The following is a 26,024-nucleotide window of genomic DNA, read 5'->3' as shown; positions in this document are numbered from 1 at the left end:
GAGACTGTGATGTTACCTCCCTAACAAAATTTCTTTTTGAAGGAGACAGGCAATTCGTCAAGGGGCACCTTTTTAGAAAATCAGATTTTCTGAGGGAATACTGCATCGGCTGCTGTCACCCACCGTGGATCAGACAGTAACCTTGATATTTCAAGGCCAAATATCAGCGAGCCACTTAGCAAGATAAATATAGAAATTCAAAATGCGACAAGTATGCCAACAGCTAGTCACAACATCTAAACATCGCATGAGATATGGGCTATTTCCCTGCTTTTTCTCTTTTGTGCTAAGCAATGACACAAGGCTCGAGGTTTATAGATCAGAAAATAATACTAAGCATATTTATGTGCTGAGCATAAATTGGCTCAAGCAATATACATCACATTGTGCTTTTACTAAATTTAGGCCAAAAAAATAAGTCTTTGGTTTCTGGTGTGGAGCTTGCACCAAAAGTGGTGCGGCGATGCGGCTGCTTTTTTTTCTTCTTCTTTTTTCTTCTTCAAATGTCGGCTGATGGCTGCAAATGGTACCCGACTAAATTTAGAGCAAAATATATGGGAGCCTAGAGAGGCCAACATAAAGCTTATACTCGATCGTAGCCCCATCTAAAAACATGTTAAAATTGTGCAGCAGCAGGACTCCAGTCAAACCAGTGAGTTTGGCGGTTTTCAGACATCATCTTACATAGAAAAAACAAACTTTTAATTTTGCCGACGCGCACGGCTACGGTGATGCTCGCGCAGACCAGAAACCGGAGACTTTTTTTGTGGCCTTAACAGCTCCATGAAGTAACAACAGGTCTTTGTTGTAGTTGGGCAACAAAGGTGTTTCTTCAAACCAACAAATGCTAGCGCTGATAACAGCCTGAAAGAGAACTAATTTGTGTAACATTTCACAAGCAAATAACAATAAAGACACTGTAAACTTTCAAACTTCAAAACAACCACCAAAGACACAGAAGAAGTCCAAGTGAAGCAACACCTAACGACAGGATGAGAATCGTCTGATCTTACGATGCTGCAGTCGCAGGGAGTTGGTGATCTCCACCATGGCAGCTGACGTAGAGGATCCTGAGTAGTGACTGAGTCGTCGCTTCCTCTCCACATGCCGGCTGAGTTTCCTGCCTGAGCCCACCTGTGGAATCAAGGAATTACAAGAGGAGCAACACCTTAACGACAGGATGAGACTCGTCTGATCTTACGATGCTGCAGTCGTAGGGAGTTGGTGATCTCCACCATGGCAGCTGACGTGGACGATCCCGAGTAGTTACTGAGTCGTCGCTTCCTCTCCACATGCCCGCTGAGTCTCCTGCCTGAGCCCACCTGTGGAATCAAGGAAATACAAGAGGAGCAACACCTTAACGACAGGATGAGACTCGTCTGATCTTACGATGCTGCAGTCACAGGGAGTTGGTGATCTCCACCATGGCACCTGATGTAGAGGATCCTGAGTAGTGACTGAGTCGTCGCTTCCTCTCCATATGCCGGCTGAGTCTCCTGCCTGAGCCCACCTGTGGAATCAAGGAAATACAAGAGGAGCAACACCTTAACGACAGGATGAGACTCATCTGATCTTACGATGCTGCAGTCGCAGGGAGTTGGTGATCTCCACCATGGCAGCTGATGTAGAGGATCCTGAGTAGTGACTGAGTCGTCGCTTCCTCTCCATATGCCGGCTGAGTCTCCTGCCTGAGCCCACCTGTGGAATCAAGGAAATACAAAAGGAGCAACACCTTAACAACTGGATGAGACTCGTCTGATCTTACGATGCTGCAGTCGCAGGGAGTTGGTGATCTCCACCATGGCAGCTGACGTGGAGGATTCCGAGTAGTGACTGAGTCGTCGCTTCCTCTCCACATGCCGGCTGAGTCTCCTGCCTGAGCCCACCTGTGGAATCAAGGAAATACAAAAGGAGCAACACCTTAACAACTGGATGAGACTCGTCTGATCTTACGATGCTGCAGTCGCAGGGAGTTGGTGATCTCCACCATGGCAGCTGACGTGGAGGATCCCGAGTAGTGACTGAGTCGTCGCTTCCTCTCCATATGCCGGCTGAGTCTCCTGCCTGAGCCCACCTGTGGAATCACGGAAGCAATAAATGGTGGCTAAGAATAACTGTATACACACTCTGTGGCATTTGAGACAGGGGTGATTCCAGCATTATGAAAGGAATTGTAATCACGGGAGGCGCTATACCGTTTTGAATGGAGGGGTGCCATCATGTAATTTGCCGACTGACCGTCACACAAAACGGTAGTTGATAATTTCCGCCCAAAATGATCCCTTTAACTGCATTTCTAATTTCCTCCACAAATATATGAATGGTTCATTATGTTGCTAACTTTGAATGGATTTAATTTTTCAGTGGTCAACTTCAAAAGTAAATCGTCAAAATTTTGCCCTATCATATTGGAAAGTTTCAGACATTTGCTTGTCACAAAACTGCGTGCGCATGCTCAGTACGTGTGTGCATACCTTGCTCAGGCTTGTTCCCTGATCCCAGACTGGGGGGGGGGCAGTCTTTAAACCGTAAAGTGGCATTTTATATGCGAGCGCGGAGCATGAAGTGCTGAAGGCGTGAAGTCCGGGGCTAGCTTAAGGCAAGCTGGAAAATTTTGGATTCTAGATGCTCTGTGGTGCAATCTGATGCATTTCCTGGCCACTTTCCTGTGACTTTTAAATGAAATGTGCTCGTGTTTAGGGACTGATGTATTTCATCACAAACATCACATCAGAACTGTAGCTTGACTCACTTTCATGATTTGCCCTCTTTAGCTCGATCTATGATTTTGAGTAGTCACTAAGAATTATAGCTCAATTCGTGACTGCCTGCGAGTGAGCACGTGCTTGTGTTTTGCACAGCTGTAGCTGTCAACCGCCGTATATGAAGCGGCAGTTCGTGCCGACATGACAGAATGTACAATCTTTTACCATGGGTTACAGAACCGGATTTTAGCTTCGCGGGGTTTTGAGCAACGGTGTTAATTATTTACATTCTCCACTTTTTCTTCGTCCCTCTTCCTTTGCCCTTCATGTTCCATTCTTCATTCTCTAGTTTTCCGACATCACCCATGATTTTGCCGACAAAACTGATTAATAGGGATGTGACACCCCCCCCCCCTGTAGCGACGCCCGTGAGTGTAATGTCCATGACAAAGCCAATTACTGTCTAATTAATGATTCAGAGAAATGATCCAAAACTCCTAGTCTGTTATCTCCTTGACCATTACTAGATGATGGAATATTTTCATTACATAACGCTGGAATTGCCCATAGAAGGACCGGAAGAACACTAAGAAAAGGGAAGGAACTCAACACCAACACCTGGAAAATAATCAACGTAATCTGGAAACGACGAAAAATCAGTTTTAAATGAACTGTTTGACAAGGGCATCCGTTTGTCATTGTGTAGTCCCGGTTGCTTATGGCCAAGTGATTTGTGATTTGAATTATGATTGACTTGTGATTGACAGGTGATTGACTGGTGACTGACTTGTGGTTGACTTCTGACTATTTAATTGACCTGATTGCCTTGTGATTTCCTTGTGATTGATCACTGGTTGAAGCAATTAAAACCCTAAGTTCCATTGAACAAGGAATGTACTGGAGCGGGGTTTGAACCAGCAACCAATGGCAATCGAGTGGTCGCAGGTTCAAACCCCACTCCAGTAAATTTCTCTGATCAACTTTAAAGTTAACATTAAATTCCTATTAGTCTTGAGGTATTAAGGGGGAATGTTATGTATAAACAACTACCATTCTTGCTAAGAGACTTACACTGACTGAGTAGGTAGTGCCAACTGATTCATTGTCGCTGTCCTGCTCATTGTTCAGTTGGATGTACGGAGTGCTCAGGATATCACTGCTCCTGGCGATGGGCACAACTTGCTCTTCTGTCTGCCGAGGATATTTGGCTTGTTTGAGGCTGGAGTTCTGTAGACCTAAGGACAGATCAGCAATGACAGTCAGAGGGATCAGGTTGGCATAGCGGTGCTTTCCACGCCTTCCACCGCTGTGACCCGGGTTCGAATCCCGCCTGGGCAGTGGTGTACGCAGGATTTTTTCAAGGGGGGTGTTTCAAAATTGGATGTCATCATTTATGACGCTAGAAATGAAGATGGTAAATTGTGTTTGCGCCAGAAATAAAAGATAGTATCAGTGGGCTAAACTTAACGCTAAAATAAAAGTCGGGAGTTTGTGTTGGCGCCAAACATAGTAAATCGAAAACAAAAACATGTTCTGTGTCTTTAGAGTAGGCATAATTATATGATGAACATATGAGTAAAGGGGTCAATGTGGGCAGTCCCCTCCCTCAACAGCATTTAAACAAAAAAAGAAGAAATTCAAGAAAAAAAGTGACACAGGCTGCGGAAGTGCTAGGATCTGTTCTTGTAATTTGCTAAAATTACTCAGCTTCGTCCCCTGGATCTCATGATTCTCATCCGTTGGGAATCTAATTCTTTGTGTAAACCGCCCCCACCCCTAAGGCCAAACTCCAGATACAGGATACAAATGCGCTCTGGTCACAGGGGCGGATTCAGACTGCAATTTGCCGGGGGGGGGGGCCTAGAATTGTAATAAAGGGTCCAGGCAGGACCTGCGAGCGCGCAGCGCGAAGCCCCTACGGCGTGGGGTCCGGGGCCCGCTCAAGGGCCCCGAAAAAAATTTGGATTTTAGATGCTCTGTGGTGCAATCTGAGGCGATTCCTGGCCACTTCCACCGTTTAGAAAACGTTTTAAACATCGAAAATTCCATTTAAATTTGTTGTTTTTTTGTTCTTCATAAAGTTTGTTATGTACTCAAAGTTGAGAACCATGTTCCATCTCCGTATTTTTTCACAATTTTCTATTTTGGAAAGGGATTTAGGCCACTTGTAGTCCGAGCCTCAGCCATTCGCTGATGAAGGTACAAATAAGGTGGGGGCACCGCTAGGGTGAAATTAGCATAGAGGGAATTTGGCCGGTGGAGTAATGCGAGCGCGGAGCGCAAAGCACTTACGGCGTAGGGTCCGGGGCCCGCTTAAGGGCCCCGGGAAATTTTGGATCGTAGATGCTCTGTGGTGCAATCTGAGGCGTGCAATCTTTTCCCCTGATTTTTTAACAGAAGTTTTTAAAATTGAGGGGATATTTTGTTTCATTTGTTTCAAATACATATAGGCCTATATATTCTTGCTCTTATGAAGTTTCTTCTGGAAAGCTTAAAGTTGAGAACATGCACATAATTTGTAATTGTTCCGCGCTCGGTCACATAACTCTCTTTTCCCTCTATATTTTTACATTGCAAAGGGGGGTGTTTAACAGCCAAAACACCCCCCCCCCCCCCTGCGTACGCGCCTGCGCCTGGGTCTATATGTGGATAGGATTTTCAGTCCCTGCCCGAGTCTGTGGGCTTCCCCCTAGAATATCATTCTGGGGTTTTCCTCCAACCACTAAAACTGCAATTTCCTTCCACATCTTTTACACAGGGACCTCACTGGAAATAAGTCAAAAGACTTTCATGGGCTATCCCAGCCATTTACCGAATAATCACAAACAAACAAACTTGTCTTTGGCAACTTATTACAATTTGTTCTGTCTTAAGGGTACAAATTAAAGACACAAAGAATAACATCTTTGTCTTTTGAGTAGTTTTTATCAACTCAGTTACTTCAAACTATTTCATCAGTGAATAATGGCAACTTACTTGAAATTTCTCAGATCACGTCAATTTCAATTTATCGAGAGATACCTTGATCTCCTGTGGTAACTATTGGGAATCTTAAAATCTATCAAAGTGGACACAATAACAATCAAATGGCTACTAAACGTTGGACTTACATGGGGAGTCAGGAAGTTTCAAGGAGAATATCATCTCTTCTGAGCTGTCCTCCTGGTCCGAGAAGGATGGCATTGTGTCCAGTTGGCTCACGAGAGGCTGTACTAGACAACTGACTGGCTTATCTGCATGGATAAGTTGGTAAATAGGTAGGTACAATGATTAACATAACAGGTCTTGTAATTGCTAGGTCTGGTTGCTAATTCATGAAACTGAGTAACTTTTTGTGTTGGTTTAATGAAAAAAATAACATCAAAACTTTATTTACATGGCATTTCATCATGGCTTTCGTTATCTAAATATGTACATACAAGGTTGAAAAATAAAGATCTAATATTCTACCTCTATTCCCCTACAGTACAAAAAACTTTACAGATTTGAAACAAGATGCATTTTACCTGTCTGTTTCTTGTTGGCTTGCTTTCTGGTTTTTCTTTGGATCTTTACTGGTGCCATGGTTTGTTCTTCCCTGTCATCATTACTTTCATCCTGAGATGAAAGATCCTGACTCAAGTTGCCATTAGGTCTTTGACTCTCAGAGTCTTCATCCTCGGAGCTGCTTCCGTAGCTGATGACATCTGGTTTCTGTTCCTTCATAGACCTCTTCCTTTTTGGTTTCTGGTTCTGGAGTTTGGGATGACTGAGGGATGATTTTGCGTTAGAAATTCTTGCATCCTGGCCCCTGGAATATGTGCGAACTCTCGCCTGTGAGAATATGCCATCCTCAGATGATGCTCCTGTCAGGGAGGATTTTGCCTTTTGCTTTCCTCTAGACTTCTGTGCGACACTAGAAGCCGCTCTCTTGTCAGTGTCAGCACATTTGCTGGCATCCTGATCTGTTGCTTTTGGCAAATGATTGATCAGTTTGGACTGATGAACTGGTTGTTTGGCCGCTGGATTGAAGACCTTTTTGGTTTGTCTTCCAGGACCTCTCTGCTTTGGCAAATCTTTGCTCCCTCTCTGAACATCTTCCTCAACCTGGTGTCTTGATGCCTGCTGAACTCTTTTAGTCTGCTTCCCTTGTGGTTTGCGTTTGGAATTGGAAATCTTTTCCCCTTCTTCTTCCCTGTACTCATAAATGTCTTCGTTCGTTTTTGGCTGGATGTGGATTTTCTTCGCCTGTGTTGGCCGTACATCAACAGTGGGGCCTGCCTCATCAATATATCTTCTATGCTTTCCATGAATGGGCTGATTTTCTTGGTCATTCTCCATATTGATTTTTCTCTCCAATGATATACTCTTCTGTTTAGCTTTTGCTCTAGATGGCTGTTTCTTGGTCTTAACAGCAACTTGGTATCTCTTCTTTCCTTTCCTTTTCTTTGGAACGGCTGCCTGTGGAGTCTCACTTCCTGTCTCCTCTCTGTCATCTTGATTGCTCTGTTCTCGCGATGGGTGAACAACCTCTTGAGGCTTTACTTGTGGGGCGACGGCTGCCATAGGAGATGGTTTCAGCTTGTTTGAGTTCCACGGTCCCTGATGATTTGAGGTACCTGGTGGAGACATCACTGACGGTGCTTGATTACCTTGCTGGAGATTCAACCCTGATGGTCTATTCTCTTGGCCGCAACTGTTGCCTGTTGGGAATGCTGGTCTTGCTTGTGGATTGACTACAGATTGGTTGTAGGGATTGTGACCTTGATAGCACTGGTTGCTTGACTGTAGGTACAACTCTTTGTTTTGGTTTTCAAGCGGCATCGGCCATGCAACTGATGTGGAGGGGAGTGAGATGCGGTTGCCGTGGTTACTAAAAGATGCACTGGTGGGTTGGAGGACGGTACCGATGCTCACATCATTGTGCTGAGCTATACTGGCATTAGACTGCAGTGGACGCATCTTGTTTTGAAAACCTGGATTGTCTTGGTAGCTTCTCATCATCTGGGTGTTGCATCCACTCTGTTCGTAGTGGGGCAAACCTTGCCAAGAGCGGGGCCGATAGTCGGTCTCAGTAACAGGAGGAGGAAGGCTCACTCCAGCTAGCTGATCACCACAACCATCCCTTCTACCTGTGGCTGTTTGAGGCTCTGCAGCTTTTGCCGCTTCCCTCTCCGCTTCGCATCTCTGCAGATACCTCTGCTGGTCCTGCTGCAGTCTGTCCATCTGCGTCTTGCAGAAGGCCTGCTGCTCCTCCTGCATCTTGTCCATCTGCTCTCGGTTCTTCTGCTGCTGCTCTGTGTAGGTTTCCAGGACAGACTCTACCACTCTCTCCTCACGTTGCTTGTTAGCTGCTGCCAGTTGCGTCTCGAGGACTTCAATTTTGGCCTCCCTCTGTGAATGGATTACAATAAAAAACATGTGAATTTAAAACATTTTTTTTTTAAGGTGAATTGATAATACTACCTACAAATTCCCATTGACACACACCGAAAGATATTTAGGTCAGATGTGCAATTTGTTGGACAGGATGAAAGACCTTCTACTGTACTTTTAGTATTTATTGGGAACAATGCTAAGGAAATATACGAATCAAAGGAAACTTGGAATGGACAATTCCACACATACGATATTTAAAAGTATTTATTTGAAAACTGAAGTCTAAGTCATGAAAAATCAAAATTATGGAAAAAAAACACAGATTTAAAGAAAATCAGGTGAGGTCATGCAAGCATTACTACTTTTTTTGTCTTCTTCTTTTGCTCAGTTGAAACATTACATGGTACATAATAGCTTGATGAAAAGGTTTCAAGAATTCTTACAGCAGCAAGGTCTTGTTGCATTGCTTCCAGTGTGGCCTGCTTGTCCTCTCTGACTTTCACTGCATCCAGCAGTGTGCTATGGTAATGCTTCAAGTCTTCATTGACTAAAATAAAATAGCAGACTTAATGAGTCTGGATGGAAATGTAAGCTCTAAGCAGCGTTATACACTCACTTCCTCTCATGACATCACAAGTCAATTAAAAATCCTTCAGTCTGAAGTCATCACAAGCTATGCAAATGCATTTTGGCAATAGCAGTTCTGTTTTGTACTTGTGATATCACAGCATTAAATGGACTCATTACAGGAAATGTATACGACACTCAAGGGCGTAAATCTGGGAGGGGGGGATGGGGGATGGGGGATGGGGGATGGGGAGGATATATCCCCCACACTTTTTGACAAGGGAGGGGGGGGGGGAGAGGGGTGGGGATGGGCCAATTGATTATCCCCCCATACTTGTGGTTAGCAACAAAGAAATGCTGATTTTAAGGTTATCTTATAACTTTCCGAGAGTCCAAGTGTATTACATATAGTTAAGAAAATCGGACAATAAACAGTACAAAAGCTTAAAATGCACCATTTTGCGGTAAGGTTAAGGAGCATAAGCTCGCAAGTCTTCATAAGATGTACTTTTGTATCATGAACTGGCCCCCTAGTGTCATGTGTTGTCCGGCTCCCCATCCCCCCCCCCCCCCCCCCCCCCCCCAGTTTGAATTTCCATGGCCGGCATCCCCCATCACCCCCCCCCCAACTTGCCGACATGGATCTACGCTACTGACAACAGTTTGAACACCTGATGCATGTCCTGTGTATATTGGTTTGCAAGTGCATACAGCTCAGAGTGTGCTGGCCACTTTTAATTCAAAGTGCACAAATCTATAGTGTCTTTACTTGAGAGGAACCTTCCTGAGCAATGATGCACAACAAAAAGGGCTCTTCAGTTTCTGTCGATAGTAAAAGTGGTTCATAAGGAGTCCATAATAAGTCAGTTTGATGTGCTCTGCACATACAATGAATAATTTTCCTATGAATGTTATGTTGGCATCAGGTACACTTGACCAGCTAACAGTCGGACTCACTTTTCTGGATGAGGCTGCTGAACTGGCAGGCAGACTCTGAGATATTTTTGTCCACATCTTTCTTGATGTCTGAGGCAGCAGACTTGACTTCCTCCGTGCACTCCTTGACCAGATTGATGAAGGTGTTGATCAGATCTCTGTACCAGTGGATGAAGACATGGAAAATGCTAAGACATCAAGTTTAGGATATATTGTTTGAGAAGCAGTCATTTGTGTGAAGGGATTTTTATGAAGTGGGTGACAACTATCTATTTCTCAGGTGACTGCTTGGCAATCTGATTTAAATCTGGGAGTATTTTATCAAATTTTGTGCTAATTATCTGTCAATTATGTAATTAATGTTACAATTGTCATCCTTTCCATATTTTTCATGGATCATTAATTTTTGATAAAAGGGTCAAATATAATTTGCCATCCCATTATGCATAACTTTGTTACAAAATCTAATAATGGAATTAGAACAAAATTAAAAACTTGCAGTTAGTTTTGTATTTAAATGAAAATTATTATATGAAAATTATCTGGGCTGCTGTAAGGAACTTCTAGTACTGAAATATCTGAATTGGTTCTTGGTCTCATTGTCACCTGTCATCTCTTTCTTTTGCTTTCTGTTTGTTGCTATCAAGTTGCTCTTGGAAGCTTTTTCTTCTGGGTAGGGGATTCTTGTCCGGTTCTTTGCTGAACAGGGGCGCCTTGGACATGTACTTCATGTAGAATCTCTGAGGGTTGTTTGCGTTCTGAAAAACAGACATTGTTGAATTTAATCCTTTAAAGAAATTCACTTCTTAAAATTTGTTTTACATTTACAGTCTGCCTGAAATGAATGAAAACTTTTTAAATTTGCTTTTTCAAATGTGACCGCTATAGTAACACTTTTCAAAATTAAAATTCTTGGCACAAAGTTTTCTGTAGGATAACATTTCCAATTTTTTGTTCTTTTTGAATGATGTTGCAAACTTGTGTCACTGTCACAAGCATTGTGGAAAATTTTAACGACCTTAAAGGTAATATACAACACTTGCTTTTGCTGTAATTTTCAGAAATAGATGGATTTAGGGATTAATATTTTATAGTGAATATTGTTACACTGTTTTGTGTTCATAGATGCTGGAAAAACTAAGATAAAATGTAGTCTGGTTCCCTGATCCTACTTCTGACGAAATAGCGCAATTTATAGACATCAGGCAATTGTCAGGTCGGGAACCAGACTAGCTGGCTTGCACCCATTCACGGATGTGTAACCAATTGCAAACAAAATGTGGACTTACTAAATTTGGTTAATTGGAGGCATTATTTGAAAAATCAAAAAAGTCCTTTTTTTCCAACGATGGTCGGCTGACAATAGTTGGAAATTGAACAAAAAATCCACTTTTCTTGAAAATGATAGCGCACAAGGTGCCAATATTATTCGACTGCAGTCAAGTAATACATTTCACAAGAGTTTGGTAATTTTGTTTTTCGATGTTTGCAAATGTTGTATAATACCTGTAACAAATTAAGTATACACAACTGAATGGGAGCCTATCCCCTGGAAAAATTAAAAATATAAAGACAAACAGAAATATTTAATATATGAAAAAAAAGAACTGGAATAATACTTCTGTTTGCTGTGAGCAGCCTTGTTGTTGGGACATCATCATCTGAGAGAACATGTCAAAGGAGCTGGATTGGGAGTTGTCCATCTGTGAGCTCATAACCTGGGAGTTGTTTTGGCTCAGTGAGGAGCTGAAGGCTGAATCTTCAGGGTCGGTTCGGAAACCAGACCGCTGTAAAAACTGACTACATGTAAAGAAAATTAAACGTTTGTTAAATATTTAAGAAAGGCAGAGTTAAAAAAACAACTCAATGTTAGACACAATTCACACTTTATGTTGCTTAAATATGAATTTTATTTAATATTTTATTCTCAACAACTAGTTCAAAAACTTCAAACAACAAAAGGATAGAAAGTGGAGATGGGAAAAATCACAAAAATAGTTCTTTACCATGGAGATAGGAAATAACTTGTTTACATTTCTTAAATGATTTTAGGCCTACCACAGATAATTTCATGACATTTTGTGAAACTTTGGAAACTAGTTTCTGTAAAATATATTTCTTTTCTTTAAAAATAAGATAGCCCAATGTTCTACAATCTGATAAACACTTTTATCTTTTCAGCAGATATTGTGAAGTCGTTTGGTTGTATACGCTGAGAAAAAGAGATACATAAACTTACGATGGATTGGTGCTGTAAAGCTCCTTAGCACTGAGTTGATTATTGAACATCCTGACTTTGGCGATGAGTTCCGAGTTTCTACATACAATAAAGGCAAAAGTCATCACGAGAGGAAAGGTATACGCCAACTTACAGAAGTTTATCTAATGTGAATCAAAACACATAGGCCTAATGTAAATTGTCTGAAACATAGAACGGTGCAAAGGTTTCAAATGTCTGACTCAGCTCCGCTCGAGAAGCAGACTGCAAATTAAATGAATTATGCTTCAGCAATCAATGACTTAACTCGATACAATCGCATACTCATAGGCTTAACAAACACGTATTTTATTCAATAAATCAAGAGTCAGCTCCACACGAACACCGAATTACGCGCGCATTCACCCGCTGTCGTCTGCAATGTTAAATTTTAAAGGTTCGTGATAAAAAGCAGACGACAGAACATGGAACCTTATACACAGGTTCTCGCCTAAAACCGCCCAAAATGTGTTCTAATGCTTCATAAATTTAAAAGAAAATAGTAACATAAACCATTTTTTCAATTCGAAACAAGACATGAACTCGAAATAGAGTTGTAATCTATTTTTCCAACTCACCAAACCAAAAATTGTCCTCCGCACCTAAACGCCATCTTGGATTTAAAGTCCAAAAGTTGACAACGCGCATGCGCATTTTCATTAGTAGCGCTCCGCCCATTTATCCGTTCAATCCTTTGATTGGTGCGGCAATCTTACGATCAACATCCATATTCATGAGGACTTTGACGACGGAGCGTTTACTTCCGTACACAACGTCGCCAGCCCCTAGAAACGGCGCGCCGCGAGTAGGTGATAGTTTCCCTTAATCATCAAATACAAGAAACTTTTGTCGAAAACTTTTACAACCAGGTGACTTACTAATACTACATTCCCTACTGGAGACATGGTGTAAAATTGAAGCCTTTACTTCCACGACATTTTGGTGATTTGTTGGCGTTAAATATTGGGATGGCAAAGACGACCCACATTAGTTCGCAGGGAAGTTGGGTAAGTATAGCGTTCACAGTATTGTACATGTGCATTGACAGTGGGCTTGGCAGTGGCAGTTTGGCACTGTAGTGCGTGTCTGGGGGACATGGCGTGTTGTGTATTGACAGCAGTGCATATCATTTTTCACCAATGTGGCGCCATTTTGCCCGTGCATATGTGGCTCGTAAATCACGACATTCTCCACAATGGATGTATCATTGCTAAAATCCAGGAGGCCTATCTTGAAAGTGACTAAAACGTAGTAAAAGGGAAATCGTAAATCATTATGTTTTTATGTGTAATTTACAAATATCAATTATTTTCACTAAAATTCATGTATAAATTTCTGTTTAATAATAATAAAGGGGATCCCTACTCGACGAACTTTTTGGGATCCCTTTCGACATGGATCTTTAAATTAAAAAAAGGATATAAAAGTGTATTCGTAGAATCGTACATCTAAAGTGTATTCTCACATCATTTGGGATTAAAAAAACGGTTGCATCCTGATGCCACTTTTTTCATCATACATGTATAATACCTCAATGAACGTCAGTCATTGCAAAAATGTTGAAAAGACATGAATGTGGGACTGAGAAACATGTGCCATTACGTTAGAAAATATACTTTGAAAATGTATTCAACTCTTCATAGACTTTGTTCACAACCACAGACGTGGTGTTACTTGTCACGGTAATCATACTACATTCTTTCCATTTGTAAACAGAATCACTGTGTATTAAATGCAGTGATATGTTCTATTCCACAGTTCCCTACGGGCTACTACGGTCACTTCAGGAGTAAATCCAGAAATGATTTTGTCAACGACTACAGACAACAAGCAAAACCTTCACCTCCTGAGAAGTTCTGCAGAAAATTACAGGTATGAGATGAAATAGGATGACATTGTGTCCCTTTTACTCCCAGTGTTTTTTTTTTTTATTTAATTCATGCTTTTGGCTTTCTTTTCCTTTCAACCTTTCTTCTTTCCTCATTGGAGTCCTGTTGTGTTTGACCAGTGTGGATTTTTCACATTGTATTGAGAATCAAAAACTTTATATGACTTTGTGAAAAAGGAATGCTCCCAAAGCTGTTGCATATTGATCCAAATTATTGATCGATGCCACTGACATGTTTTTACTTTGTTGATGTCATGTAGTTGTTAGGGAATCACAATGGAAGATGCTTACAACCATGTTAAAAAGAGAAATAAACAACTGATTGAAAACAAAATGGCTGGTTGTGCTTGGTAGATACTAACTAAATATAAAAATAATCATCTGTATATTGTTCACACACACATATAGTGTGGATACAGAGTAAAATCAAAGTAGAGGGCGGGGCAAAAAATGAGCTTGTTAAATGTGGTCCCAAAGAACAACAAAACCATAATTTCTCTGCAGATTGTTCTCGCTTTTTCATCAATAACTAACTTTATGTTGCTTTGAAGAACATAATCATTACTTCAAGTGAACAGTCCACACACAAAAAAAAAAAAATGTGACATTGAATTATCAAATTTGAAAGCATTTGTAAAAACAGTTTGTTTGGAAACATGCTTGGGAATAACGTAAGAGATTGGCTAATAATTAAATTTGAAAATTGAAAGTTATCATGAATTATAATTTCAAGTTTCATATGACCCAAAAAAGAATTGTGTGTTTATGCTAATGTCCTAAAATTATCAAAGTAGGTAGGTAGGGAAAATAATTATATTTAGTAACTTTTAACGTTTGTCTGCCACTCTTCTATCGGGTGACTTAACACTATTTTGTTTCATTAATCTATTGATATTTTTGTTTGATTAACCAATAACACAAAAAAGTTGCAAAGGGAACACTTTTTTTATTTTTCAAAATATACTCTATTTTAAAGTTTTGGCCAAATGTAGCCATAAAAGATTGAGGTCAGAAATTTAGGAATAAAAAATCTGGGTTGGTTGGCTTACTGTAAACACAGATTTTTTTGTTGGGGGGGGGGGGGCTAAATTATAAATGCATGAAAAGTATTGTAGATACACGAATAACACTGTTCTTCTTTTTGAACTGCTTTTACGGAGGCTGCATTGGTATCTGTTTTTTTTTCTTCGCATAGCTTTTTGAACATTACTGTGTTACGGCAAAACTCTTAAGCCTTTCGCAATAGGTGCATCGTCTGATGCTATAAGCCCATATTCATATCACAATGCAATACTTAATAAATGATCCTAGTTATCAGTAAACTGGGTCACTGGAGTAGCCAAAAGATCAGGGGGGCATGGGTCTAATGGGAACACGACCCTTTCAGAGCGGCGCCTAGTGTAAATATTGACGGAAACCCAAGCGCTTGTACTGTATTGAATGAATGACTGAACAAATATATGCAGGCTCTTTTGTACCATGGCAAAGTTAGAGTGATTTGTTATTTCCAAAGCTATTAAATGCCATGGATGCTAATTCTTGAGAAAACAAATGGATGATCATGAATCAAATTACCAGAGCAACTTGGTTAGTTTCCATTGTTTACAAATGATTAACCAAAAACAAAGTCGGAGAAACTTTTCTGGCAGTCCATAGGTGTTAGAGGGGGGAGGCGTGGATTGGGGGTCAGAACCCCCCTCCCCCCAAAAAAATCAGAGCAGGTCTACTTTTCCCTCATGATTGACATTCAATCATGAGGGAAAAGTGCTCAAAATGTGTATACATGTGTGCGTACTCAACTGTTTATGACACATGGAAAAATCCACCTATTGGTAAAAAACGACATCCCCTTCCACCACCAGGCTGCATGGTTACGGCCCTTACGCCATGTACATGTATTACATTTATTTCAGATTATATTATTTATAAAGATTATCTTCTGAGATTTTTTCCTCATATGAATTCACTAGTACTTGGAGACTCTTGAAAATTATAAATTCTTATCAGTGATGCATTCTGTATTTAACAACGAGCCATACAACAACTATTTAACATTGAATATACACACTTCATAGGTTTGTTTTATGGACAAATAAGCAAATAATAGGGGCCTATCATTTTCTGCTCAGATTTAAAAACTGAAATTTTTATAGAGTGAAATAGACCTCTTCGATTTGTTCAAGTATTTTACAATGATTAACAACATTATTTGTTTGGGTTTTCTTATAGACACGTCCAACAGCTCACCAGTTTTCCCACCATGACAACCGATTTTCGTTCCTGAATACTGTCACCTCCTTCCAAGATGTAAGTTGAATAAAACATTCCCTACTGTTAAGGGTACATATAAGGGGCGAGATTTACTAATCGAGTTCCATCGTTGTTGCAAGCATGATGACATTTATATCACCTCTTTCTATAGACTTACCTGGCAAATGAAAATAAAAGCCATTTTTGAGGAGGCACCACGCCCGCGTGCATGCCGCGCATTCTTAAAGATGAGGCGCGCGCGCATTTTGTTGATCCTTTTGGTCGAAGGAGCCTAGAGTGCATGCGTATCACCTCGCGCGAGCCTGGTGCCACCTCAGAATATGGCTGTCGCCGGATAAGTCTGTACAAAGCTAACCTAAAAAGGTCTGGGTCATAATGGCTGCTGTTTCTTGTATTCAGAAGTCTTTCTCTCTCCTTGAAGAAATATGTGTTGAAAATGTGTGAATCAAACAGAAATTTATACAACTATTTATTTTTGGGCTGTTACGTATGGGCTTAATTATGTAGTGACTTAATCTCTTGAAAATGACACACACGAACATTACAAAGAGTCCCTTGTACCTTGCTGCTAACAACCACCATATCTTAGGACAGGCATACTACGCAGTGTTTTTTGTTTATGTCTAACATGAATGTAGCACACACAAGGAACTATGCAAAACGTTCCATTGGCCTTTATTAATGACCTAGTAAATTCCAATAATGAGGACATAATGAAAACATTGCAGAACAAAAAATGTTAAAATTACCTTTCGCGGGTTTTCAGAATGTTTGAATGGCTATTTTGATGATGAATGGCTATTTTGATGATCAAGAGTATCCCATATCATGTCTTGGAGTAGGTAAATGAGTTTGTCAAGAATTTCAAAAACTTAATCATTTAAACTTGAATTTAAAACAATGCCTTTCCTTTATTCACTCTTTTGTAGGGTTTGGGCAAGAAAAAAGTCACTCATGCACGTACCAGCAAGTTCCGGCCTGACTTCATTTCCTGGGTGCCACACGCGAAAGAAATCAAGGACGGTGGCCCTGTTGTCTCTGTTTACAGAGAAACTTTTAGGAACTCGGAGACAAACCGAGTTCCTCAGATCCTTGTTCCTGCCGTCGCAAAGCCGACAAAGTATCTCTCCGCATCAGCACCGGCTTTCCTTCCAACGCCGTATACAGACCCGCCCGACATGGTGCAGGACAAACCGATCACGACGTACCAGTTTACGCACCGGCATCAACAGCCCAACCCCTGGGTGCACACCAACATGAACACCGGCTCCATCGAGGAGAACCCAGTCCCGGTACAGAAGTCCAACACCTACATCAACCCCAGGATAGAGTCCATCTACAACAGGCCCAAGCAGCAAATATCCATGACGAGGCTGCGCAGGTCGCGGACGGGATCGGCACCGATTTTCCGCACCAGCGTCGCGGACTGTTTGAATTGGCACCGTCCCGAGGCCGAAACGACAGAGTTGAACTTTGAAAAGCCCCGCCCGAAGACCGCCACAGGGGTGTTCCCGGAGGTCAACGGGGCGGAGACTAATTCTGCCAATCACAGACAGCCTAGCCCACCCCTCCAGCCGAGACCGCCACAGATGACAGTCAAGGGTACAGTTTGCCAGTCCACTGCTTGGGGTACGGAGGGCCGGCCTGAGCTGAATCAGTCCAGCACTGTAAACATGAACACCAGCGTGGACACTAAACCGTTGGGTAATGGTCCAACAATGGCTGCAAGTAATTCCATCACACAGTCAACAGCTCCTGTTGAAGCTATGGCAGAATGAATCGTTTTCATGAACATTTTTTTCCTTGCAGATCTCCATAGACATGAAAGACAAGTTTTCAGTATTCATCAGATTGGATAAGTTCTGATGACAAAAAAAGAGAATTGCTTTCTTTCAACCCAAAACAGCCAGTGTTTTTTTCCAGTCAGGGGGTGGAGGGAGGGGGGCCTGGAGTAACTTCCCAACCCCTGGCAACATTTGACCTTTTTTTTTTTAATGCAAGCGCCAGAGACCCACAACCATTACTAGTATTAATTCCCCCCCTCCCCCTCTGACCCCGCCCACCCCCTCCCCCCCCCCCCCATTTTACAGAAAAATTACCCATTTTTTCCCCTTGGACCGAAAATCTGGAGACACCACTGAAAACAGCAATTATAAAGACAAGTAAAGTGCCTACACACATGTAGCTGTGCAGATTGTTTACAAAAAAATGACATAGATGGAAAAGGAGTTACCGATGTTGCAAAAGTTCCCTGTGTTGACTTGAGTTCTGGAAGACAAAAATGTTATCGCTTGATAAACCTCTGCTGACTTTCATTAAGATCATGTTTAAAAGCCCCCAATTATTTGGTATTTTATCGTTGAAGAAAAAAATTGAATATTAAGTCGGAAACCGTTTTAAAAAGTGTAGATTATGCAGCGGCAGTAGAATCGTGTTTGAAATGTATCTGAAATATTTTTTTTAGAGAATGAATCCACCTGTGTCTTTCCCTGCATAATTTGTAAATTTAAGGATTTTCCGATCAAGTTACAGATTTTCCAATCAACTTAAGGATTTTCCAATCAAGTTAAGGGTTTTCCAATCGATTTAAGGATTTTACAAATCGATTTAAGGATTTCACAAATCGATTTCTGTCTGCACTTATTTGCCAATTCACATCAAGATCTGTCAATCAAAAGTATGTCATCATGTATTTTTTAGACACTAAAACATTTTATATATTTTTGTTGCGAATAAGTATTCATAAGTCGGTGAATACATTTTTGAGTCGTAACGTATCGTCCATTTTGTAACGACCTTAATATCATCTTAAAAAATGACTGGTTTTAAAGTTTCAACTTGAAATATATATTAGCACTACAAATTTTTAGTTATAAGGTTAATTTTTCAGTTGTAAAAAGATTTGTAAATTTTATATTGTAAATTGTAACTGTATTTTGCTACATGTATTGGAAGCAGGAAGTATTTTGTAAATATTTGCTTTTTTTGTGTGAACATTTTGCTATCTTGCTATTTTGCTAAAAAAAAATCAACAAGCACATTTTTTATTAACGTGTTATTGGATGCTAATTTCAAGGATTAAGGAACAAATAAAGCATTTTTGTAAAGCTACAAGAAAATAATACAGTTAAATGTTGAACTTAATACTATCAAAATCTGAAGCATAACTCCAATGCATTTCAACTTAATTTAGCAGATTTTCCAAAACAACATTTTAGTATTATTCTAGTACCATCTGCCAGTATTCAGCTGTAATAAACTGTTAAATTTGCAGATTGTACACAAATTGTTCACTTTTGTACGTTCAGAACTAATTGTCCAGTTAAATACAGTATTCAAGTGTTTGGTAAGTGACAGCTCTCAAAGTAATAATTAACACATAGAAAAAGATGAATTCAATAATATTCAATTTTCCTAAACACAGTCGACTCTTGTTAATACAAACTCGGCCAGACCTAGCCAAAACGTTTGTGTATCAGAATGCTGTGCATGTACAGTTGGAACCAAGGCTTTATTCACTATAACCAGAATTTTTATTGACAAAATTTATTAGCAATGGATTTTGTATTAACGAGAGTCAACTGTACATTATAATTTAGAACTTTGCAGTACATGGCAACCTATTTGTGGTGTGGCTGGCTCTGCTTTGCAACATGCATTTAAATGTGAAAGTGAGATATTTTGTGTGAAAGCATTCCATTTTTCTCTTAAAAAAATAATTATAAATATTTATGTAAAGGTGTGTGATTTAAAAAAATGCAATTAAAACTGAAAAAAAAATTGCAGTGATTTTCTCTTTGAAAGTTCTTGGTCTAGTCAAATGAATCATTTCAGCATTGGGATGGAGCTTTAGCAGATGTGCATAGGGGTGTAGCGTGAATTTACGTTTCTATGAAATTCGGACTATTGGTAATACCGCGCATGCGTAAGTATGGTAATTAGGAAAGTGACCGGTCACGTGAGAGGGATTAACCAATAATAGGGAAAAGGGGTCCGATTTTCATAGGAGTCGGATTTTCATGTGACGGGGATTCTTAATGTATGTGGCCTACTTTTGCGCTCACAAAACTGCTTATTTTGAAAGACTCATTTAAACTTCAAAAGAAGTAATTTGCAGGGTAGCTTGAGTAACTCCAGCTGACATGCTCATATAGCTCATATTCATTCACATGTGAATGAATATGAGCATGTCAGCTGTATGTTAACTCCAGCTGACATGCTCATATTCATTCACATGTGAATGAATATGAGCATGTCAGCTGGAGTTACTCAAGCTATTTGCAGGGAAAATTAAATCATTCAATTATAAAACTGAATTCCTCCTTCCCAATATTTGGAGTGGGGGAATGGAAGCCCAATCAATTATGGTGGGTTTTTTTTCAGAAAACAAGGTCCAAAACAGGGATGAACAACATACAGGCTATCCACGCGCGCGCGCGGGGGAAACTTTTGATTGATGGGCCTAACCATACCAATTGCAGTGGCGACCAAAAGCCTTAGTTACAGAAACAGTGTGAAGATTTCTGTTTTATTGTTGATCGTAAGTTGATTAAGAAACTCCGTGCATGCCACCATCATGCTGACAATTTTTCCAACGATTTTTTTACCTGTTACCTGTTTCTTTTATCAATATATAATGACACATTTATGTGATACAATGCCCCCTCAGGAATAAATACGGATATAACCCCCTTTGTAAATAGTGGAACCGACCATAGCAACTGTGTAAAGTGTTTTCAAGATGGCGGTGATTCTGCAGCACAAGGCTGCACAATCCGTCAATCAACCATCCTCCACTTTCTACAGCGGTGATAAAAATCCTGTAATTAACGCATTTGGGGAAGAGTATAAACTGTTCTTACAGTTTATGAAAAAGAAAGCCTCGGCAGCCTATAAGAAGAAAGATGACGAGGCGTTTTCACGAGGGTAAGATCGGCCTGTCCAGTTTTCGGACGTGTGTTGTGAAGGGTACGGGTGCGAAGTAACTTCCAGGGGAAATGGGTCGGTATCCGGTCACTTCGGCACCTTGCCAACTCGGCACCTGCCAACTCGGCACCTTGCCGACTCGGCACCTGACCAACTCGGCACCTATAAAGTATTTTAAAACAAAATTAGAAATGTTTCTCATTTCCAGACTCAAGTGACAAGTCTTTTTCAACATCACTGACTTCCATTGATACTACTACTACTAGTAGTAGTATCAATGGAAGTCAGTGATGTTGAAAAAGACTTGTCACTTGAGTCTGGAAATGAGAAACATTTCTACTAGTATGAAAAAAGTGACGTCAGGATGCAATGTTCTTTCCCTCCGATATTTACAGTACAGGCACATGCACGAACTCTCACCATTATCTGGAAGCGGACATTTATTATTTGGAAGACATTTATTTTGGAAGACAATTTACGTTGATGTCCAACTCTTCGTGGAACCGAAACATGTTTGATGCTTACACCAATAATGTAGCCTAGGCCTAATTAGTAATTAGGCCTAATTAAAAACGTATAATTTTTGATAGTGGATATTTTGCCGGAGGTAATGATGGCAAACTAACGTTTACTAAAGGTTTGCCGGCGGCAATCCATATCAACAGAGGGCGCTGTACTCTTTAAGATAGGGCTGAATTATAAGATGTATTGAATTTCCCATCAAAAGTTGTGTAGCACGTTTGGTGTAGTGGTTAAGCAAAGGCTTTGGTGAGCGGGATGACTCGGGTTCGATCCCGATCCCCATGCCACATTTTAAAGTTTTTTTTCCCATCCCCAAATAAATAAGAATATTCTTCTTTTATTATTTTAACATGTCTCAAACATTTTATTGCAGAGTATTACATTTTCTTTTTCAGATTTGTGGCTCTGGAGGATTTTTTTTAAAAGGGAAATAAAGTCCGAAATTATAAAATGGTCTGAATCCCATCTTGTGAATACGACGTTACAGCAAAAATATTGGCATGGAGCCAGACTAAAATTTGTCACCGGAAAATGTTTAAGTACAAAAAAACAGTAACTGCGCATGTTCAGTGCATATCCGGCAAACTAACGTTTACTAAAGGTTTGCCGTCTCCGGCAAAATATCCACTGCCATAATTTTTTTAAACAGTTGTAGCCAATCTAGATTGTTTGAAAACTAGGGCTTCAAAATGCAAGGGGGAAAAGAGGGGGGGGGGGGGGTGGGGGGGGGGTGGGGGGGTAGCATTTTTGCGTTGACATGCCCATCTATCCTGTCTATAGAGAGTCTGGCGAAATATTTCTGAAATCGTATCTGCAACTGTGTAAAAATGGGTGCAAGTTTTACCTTGTTACAAACAGATGCAATTGATGGAGCGTATTGTACGTATAATGATACAAAAAGCACAAAATAAACAAATAATTGTTTCTCCTTTCAGGAAAGCAGAAGAGTGGATCAAACGTTTTGACAACAACTGTGCATTCCACTTTTCTGCTTTTTTGATACCGAAAAAGCAGATCTTACTTAGGCGGCCGAAAAATGGCCATCTGATTTTCTGCTGCAAACTGAGCAGATCATTACATACCCGAGGGCACCTATGCATGGGTCTGTATTATATTATTGGCGTACGTTAAAAAAATAAATATCAAAACTGAAAAAAGTCAATTTTTTGTAAACAACAAAGACAACTCTGCTGGATGACTACAGTCTTTCCAAACTTGAACTTTGAAGTTTTGATTTTACAGATAGCCGCAGCAACTCAAAATCCCCATTCATTAATGCAAAGTGTCCCACAGTACATGTACACCGTCCCAATCTAACTGTAAAAAAGTGTGAAATATTACAGCAGTTTATTTCTTTGTTTTTCAGGGTTTTTTTGGTTGATGATCAGCTGATTTACTTAATTTTAATGTTACTTCGTATGATTGCAATCTAAATACAAACGCACAGTACAATAGAAAGTTTTTGTATATAAAAATCTGGTAAGGTTGAATTTACCGACAATTTTTTTGTTTTGATTCTTACAGAGCTGATACCTTGTTTGCACTATGGAATTCCTACGAGGGGCGACTTCCTACTACTTACTATCAGCAGAAGGTCATTCAGATGGGAGACTTCCTGGTTACCATCAAAGTAAGGAGATCCCTTTTTACCTCATGAGCTTTCCCATCATTTAAAAAATGCCCAAGGAATTATAGTTAACACTTCGGTGACACAAAAAATTGCTTGTCTTGTATTCCAGGAGTACAATCTTGCTGTGTGGCAGTGCTATGGGCGCTACCTAGACCAGTTTGGTGATCAGCACATTGAGGACATTGTAGACATCAGCACGGTCAAGGAGATCTTCTTCCCGGACGGTTTGGAAACCGATAATGCCAGCCTTACAGTAAGTGTTGCCGATGCCTAAAGAAAGGTCTATCCTTTGGTATCTGTTTTTTTCTGCCCTTGTTAATTTATTTATTGACTAAGATTTACCTTTTGAGAAACATCTTGAGAAGCATTTTTAACTCTCTTCGTTCCAGCATGGTGATGTATTACCATGGAATTTAACCTGCTTGAGACGTCTTGTGATGCGTATGTCAGCTGAATGTTAATTTTAAAAGGCAATTAATCCTGTAGTCAAAGAGTTGAATCTGATTATACATTTCAGGAATACATCTTTCAAAAAAGATACCAGTTTATTCAATTTTGTTTTGAATATAAAATTTGAAAAAGTAACAAAATTCCTCCAATAGCATTGTACACTGAGGAAAGTGTGATTGCAAAGGACATGTGCACATGTACCTCAACAGTTACAGAGAGAGAGAGAGTTAGGCATTGCTCTTAAACACGTTGTTTTCCAAACGCCTGATTTTTTTTGTGTACATTTAAGTGATAATTGATTAGTGTGTGTAGTTGTCAGCAAGCATGAGGCGTTCTGCTGGTCCTTGGTTCTAATCTCATTCTGATCAATGTTCTTGGTACACTCAATAATAAAACAAGGCCTTGCAGTTCACTTCCTAGTTTATGCAGTTACAAGTGTTACATGTATTACATTTGTTGTTGTCAGTTCCGAGCACTGTATGGCAAGAGTATCTGTAACTACCAGCTGGTGTTACTGACGGACCCCAAGCTACAGAACACCCAGTCAGTCAGCATGTGTCTCAAGATCCTGGCCTTCCTCAGGCTCATCACACAGGTCGTGCTGCCCAGGGAACCGCTGTGCTGGCTGGTCTACAATGGTAGGTGGCTCAAGTCTGCAAAAGTGGAGCACTCTACAGTAGATTGAAAGAAACATGGCATTAGTGTCCAATTCATGTGGCTACTAACTGCAGAAAGTCGCTTAGGAAAACAAGTTACCAGCTAAAATGTCTAGGGGTGTGCATTTACGGGTAGTATGGGAATCGGGTACCCGATTGAAAAAAAACACGGGTACTCATAAATCTTTAGGCCAAAAACAAAAATAGTTCTGCTTCCAATTACATGGCATTTGAAAATAGGGTAGGAAGGTAGGCAATTTTTTGGGGGGCAAATTTTTTTGTGTACGATCATATGGAGGTTTCTGCATGTAGTCAAGGGTAAAAGGTAGTAATTGATGATTTTGGGGTTTTTTTTCCCATTCCCCCCCCCCCAAAAAAAAATAGGGTAGGTAGGGTAATCTGAAGCTGAACTATTATTTTTTCGGCCTTTTCTTATTGCTATCTTCACCATGCGAACCTTCAAATATTATTTAATCTTCAGCCTTGTATGTGATGAAGGTATTGAAGTTAGAAAACAAACATATTTGTTATTTAATATCTTTTAATTGAAACCAACAGAGTCTTGATTGCCAAGGTTTACATTGCATATGCTTTTCAATGTCATTTTTTTTTTCAGGAACAATCCACATCTACAGTGTATCAAGACATCTGATGACACTGGGCCACTCAGCAAAGGTATCAATTTTCAGTTTTCATTTGAATCATGAACGATGTGTATCAAAGTTTCAAAAGGATTTAAATCATGGGTTTTTAATTAATATATTGTTGCAAAAAAGAAAATATTTTTTACTCATATATATATTTTGACTGGCATTTAAAACAGGGCACAGTTTGTTATAATCTGATGATGCTAACTTTTTGCAGGCTGCGACAAAATGTCTTTGTAAAGTCATTTTAAATTGTTGGCTATTCTTGACTGGCTTTTAGGGTTCAGTCAAAATTTATTGTTCACCATTCTCAGTGACTCTGCAAAATGAAAATAGTTGGTAACTATCTGTATACAGCAAGGTGATATACATCAGTTCAAAATGGTACTCATGCGACGAAAAGCCTTGACAGACTTGATTTCATAATATGTTTTATTTTTGTCTACTTATGGCACTTAATTCCTTAGTTCACACTTACTTTTTTATATCAACCTAGGTGTTGGAATTCCTTCTGTGGGCCTGCATGTGCATGGAGCATTCGGTGCCACTCTTGTCTGTTCGTTACCTGTCCTGGAGGACCACACTATACACGGCTGTGTGTCAGTGTTACTATGACTGCAAGGCATCCCAGCATGCTGAGGTACCAAAAAAAACCCCAAAATCTGTCCAATTTCATCCAGTGATGTTTGTCTTGTTTATGGATTCAGTGCGGAACCAGTAGATATGACTTTTGTTTAGGTCTCAGATTGGCCTGAGCATACAGCACTAGCAGCGTTGTAGTTCAGTAGTTTTCTAAGTAGAGAAGTATTAATTAAGCCTAAAAAAAAACAAGATAGTGTAGTCTAAGTATTTGGGCTTTTGTTTCAAGTTAGGAATCTCATCATTTGAACAGAATAGTACTTAAGTTGTACAAAAGTTGTATACAGACTCTGACTTGGGCCCAATTTCATGGCTCTGCTAAGCACAGCATTCCGCGCTTAAGATAATCATTCTGTGCTAACAGTGCTAGGACAAAAAAAAACTGTGGTAACCCTGTAAGCACAGAATGCTTAGTTACAGGATGTGCGCATACGCATACAAAAGCCAAAATTCCTCGCTAAATACGCTTACCGTAAGCACAGTGTTTTCTGCAAGAGTAAACTGGTATTTTTCGCTATTACAGTAAGCAGAGCCATGAAATAGGGCCCAGAGTATGAGTCCAAGTTCTATAG

At 40.1% G+C, this 26,024-nt stretch overlaps 3 protein-coding genes across 3 annotated transcripts in view; 2 read left to right on the top strand and 1 right to left on the bottom strand.

Annotated features, from left to right (window-relative positions):
• Positions 1-1,907: 1,907 nt before the first annotated feature.
• Positions 1,908-12,451, bottom strand: LOC119738617. Its single transcript, XM_038213525.1, has 10 exons — positions 12,402-12,451; positions 11,806-11,883; positions 11,186-11,366; positions 10,173-10,324; positions 9,588-9,724; positions 8,507-8,610; positions 6,212-8,078; positions 5,816-5,938; positions 3,777-3,940; positions 1,908-2,074 (listed from the first exon to the last, which is right to left on the bottom strand). Exons 2-10 carry the CDS (start codon positions 11,853-11,855, stop codon positions 1,922-1,924), a joined length of 2,931 nt encoding a protein of 976 aa, XP_038069453.1. The 5' UTR covers positions 11,856-11,883; positions 12,402-12,451; the 3' UTR covers positions 1,908-1,921.
• A 125-nt stretch (positions 12,452-12,576) lies between these two features.
• Positions 12,577-19,347, top strand: LOC119738068. The gene is made up of 4 exons (XM_038212793.1): positions 12,577-12,830; positions 13,582-13,695; positions 15,941-16,018; positions 16,912-19,347. The coding sequence occupies exons 1-4, from the start codon at positions 12,792-12,794 to the stop codon at positions 17,758-17,760; spliced, it is 1,080 nt and encodes a 359-aa protein (XP_038068721.1). The 5' UTR covers positions 12,577-12,791; the 3' UTR covers positions 17,761-19,347.
• Positions 19,348-20,698: 1,351 nt separating this feature from the next.
• LOC119738824 (cilia- and flagella-associated protein 54-like) overlaps positions 20,699-26,024 on the top strand; it is a 79,141-nt gene continuing 73,815 nt past the window's right edge. Inside the window, exons 1-6 of the mRNA XM_038213791.1 lie at positions 20,699-20,908; positions 22,955-23,060; positions 23,170-23,313; positions 23,977-24,148; positions 24,783-24,841; positions 25,310-25,453. Coding sequence (XP_038069719.1) covers positions 20,724-20,908; positions 22,955-23,060; positions 23,170-23,313; positions 23,977-24,148; positions 24,783-24,841; positions 25,310-25,453 — 810 coding nt within the window. The 5' untranslated portion in view covers positions 20,699-20,723. The remainder of the gene's footprint in view (positions 20,909-22,954; positions 23,061-23,169; positions 23,314-23,976; positions 24,149-24,782; positions 24,842-25,309; positions 25,454-26,024) is intronic.

This window comes from Patiria miniata, unplaced genomic scaffold (genome assembly GCF_015706575.1).
Source record: "Patiria miniata isolate m_02_andy unplaced genomic scaffold, ASM1570657v1 HiC_scaffold_3, whole genome shotgun sequence".
Taxonomy (NCBI): domain Eukaryota; kingdom Metazoa; phylum Echinodermata; class Asteroidea; order Valvatida; family Asterinidae; genus Patiria; species Patiria miniata.
This window is presented reverse-complemented; position numbering and strand designations above follow the sequence as displayed.